This window comes from Acinonyx jubatus, chromosome D3 (genome assembly GCF_027475565.1).
Source record: "Acinonyx jubatus isolate Ajub_Pintada_27869175 chromosome D3, VMU_Ajub_asm_v1.0, whole genome shotgun sequence".
Taxonomy (NCBI): domain Eukaryota; kingdom Metazoa; phylum Chordata; class Mammalia; order Carnivora; family Felidae; genus Acinonyx; species Acinonyx jubatus.
This window is the reverse complement of record NC_069392.1, coordinates 26,849,536-26,851,775: the sequence shown is the minus strand read 5'-3', so window position 1 is coordinate 26,851,775 and position 2,240 is coordinate 26,849,536. Positions and strand designations below refer to the sequence as shown.

Below are 2,240 nucleotides of genomic sequence, written 5' to 3'. Positions count from 1 at the left end.
GGAATGGGCTGGGACTTCATCTACTTTGCTGGCTGTGAGCTCCTGGCGGGTAGCAAGGGGCCACGTGCTCAGTTAACTGCTGCATCTCGAACTCCTGGCACACACACGTCGCTGAATAAACGTCAGTGACTAAAGTAAAGGACTAGCGAAGAAACGAAGGATAGGAATATTTCTGGCCGCCGCGTGAAGAACGGCTTTGAGAGGGTGAGTGGGACCAGGAAGCCAGCAACCCAAGTTCCGCCAAGACAGGGTCTCCGCCAGCCTGGACTTCACCAGTCAGGAGAGAGCTGTGGCCGCACAGGGGCGGGGCCTCCGCTTCCGAAGACTGAAGGGCCCCACCAGCCGGGAGGGCCCCACAGTCGCACGTAGGCGGGGCGTCCGGAGGCGGGGCGTCCGCCGGCTGTGGCGTCACAGGAGGCGGGGCCTCAGCTTCCTGTTGGGCGGCACCAGGCGGCGGTCACGTAGCTCAGGTTACCGTGCTGCAGCCTTTCGCGCGTTGGTGGGTTTCTGTGCACCCGTCCCCGCCGTTCTTTCGCCAGCATGCCGATGTTCGTGGTGAACACCAATGTCCCCCGCGCTTCCGTGCCGGACGGGCTCCTTTCCGAGCTCACTCAGCAGCTGGCGCAGGCCACCGGCAAGCCGGCCCAGGTTTGCCAGGAGAGAACAGGGAGAAGGGGTGCGGGCCGGACGAGGTGGTCCCGGGCTTGGGGGCGAGGAAGGGGCGACTCCAGGCCGAGGCTCTGGGCAGGGAAGGGATGGAATGGGTGGCCGCCCGGGCCCAGGCGAGGGCTCGCGGGCCGGCTGACCGCACCCCGTCTCCCCATAGTACATCGCGGTGCACGTGGTCCCTGACCAGCTCATGGTCTTCGGCGGCTCCAGCGAGCCGTGCGCGCTCTGCAGCCTGCACAGCATCGGCAAGATCGGCGGCGCGCAGAACCGTTCCTACAGCAAGCTGCTGTGTGGCCTGCTGGCCGAGCGCCTGCGCGTCAGCCCTGATAGGTGCGTGGGGCTGTGGAGGCACCGAGGGGCGGTGGGGGCGCCGAGGGGCGCAGCCCAAGGCCCGTGACAACGCAGCCCGCTGAATCTGGCTTCCACGCCCCGCAGGATCTACATCAACTACTACGACATGAACGCGGCCAACGTGGGCTGGAACAACTCCACCTTCGCTTGAGGGCCGCGCTGGCCCTACCCGCCTGCACCAAGGCCCTGCTGCCCGCAGTATTGTGCCCGCTTCGCCCCCAGCGACCCCCACCTCCAGGTCCGGAGAAATAAACGGTTTGGAGGCTGCTGCTGCTTCGGGCTTCCTTGGCTTGCGGAGGAGTGGGTGCAGGGCCGGGACAGTGACTGGGGAACCGAGGGCGGGAGGGGTGCCCTCCCAGAACCTACTCTTAGAGTCCTTTTGCCTAGCCTTGTCTGTCCTGTGCCCCCAGCAGAAGCCTCAGCCTTGATTGGCATCCTGCCCGGGGCCACAGACCCAGGAATCAGACTCAAATCGGAGCCTCCCATTCAACGTTTGCCGTTTGCAGCTTGGCCCTCCCAGGGGCAGGTTCACGATTGTGCCCTTGGCGGGAACCCAGAGTTGAATCCATTCCCACCTGCGGGGGCGGGGCCATCACGTAGGCTAAGGCTGGCTGGGCTCAGGCTGGCTGGGATCGGGTCAGGGGGAGAAGGGGAGGGAGAGATCGGGATCAAAATCTGATTTGCTTTAGAGGTTGGAGAGTCAGCTGGGTCTGGGCTTTTCTCCCAGCCCCACCTTCCTCCATCTACCAGATGGGCAAAGGGTACCCTGGGAAAAGGAAGCCTTCACTTCCCTGTTCTCCAGGATCAAACCCTGCCCTAGTTCCCTAGTTTCTTGACCTGGAAAGTCCTGTTGTTCTGGAACTTTTGGACAGCTTTCAGGTGGGAGTGGGGAGGTACACAAGAGGCAGAGTTTTTGGTTATATTGCCCTGACGTCCCTCAAATCTGTGTCTAGCCTCTGCTCTCCTTAGGCACCCAGGTCTCCACCACAACAGTTTCTGGACACAACACAGGGCCTGTAGTTTTGAAGCCATTCATGTTTTATGGAATAGTGCCTTTGGAAAGCCTTCAGGTGTTTAGTGCACCCTGCAGGGACACTGAAGGTCCTGGCCCTCAGGGCACTGTCAACAATAAAATCACTATCAAGGCCCAGTGTGCTGGAGTCTAACTGATCCAAGGCCCCTCCCATCAAGTGCAGGGGCTCCCTTGTGGAGATGATAAG

General features: G+C 62.0%; 1 protein-coding gene across 2 annotated transcripts; it reads left to right on the top strand.

Moving 5' to 3' along the window:
* Positions 1-422: 422 nt before the first annotated feature.
* MIF (macrophage migration inhibitory factor) lies at positions 423-1,287 on the top strand. Of its 2 annotated transcripts, none has more exons than XM_027049652.2 (3): positions 423-648; positions 827-999; positions 1,105-1,287. In XM_027049652.2, exons 1-3 carry the CDS (start codon positions 541-543, stop codon positions 1,169-1,171), a joined length of 348 nt encoding a protein of 115 aa, XP_026905453.1. In that variant the 5' UTR covers positions 423-540; the 3' UTR covers positions 1,172-1,287. The 2 variants fall into 2 exon arrangements, with proteins under 2 accessions (XP_026905453.1, XP_053061826.1); XM_053205851.1 differs by having other exon boundaries at positions 534-676.
* Positions 1,288-2,240: the final 953 nt, after the last annotated feature.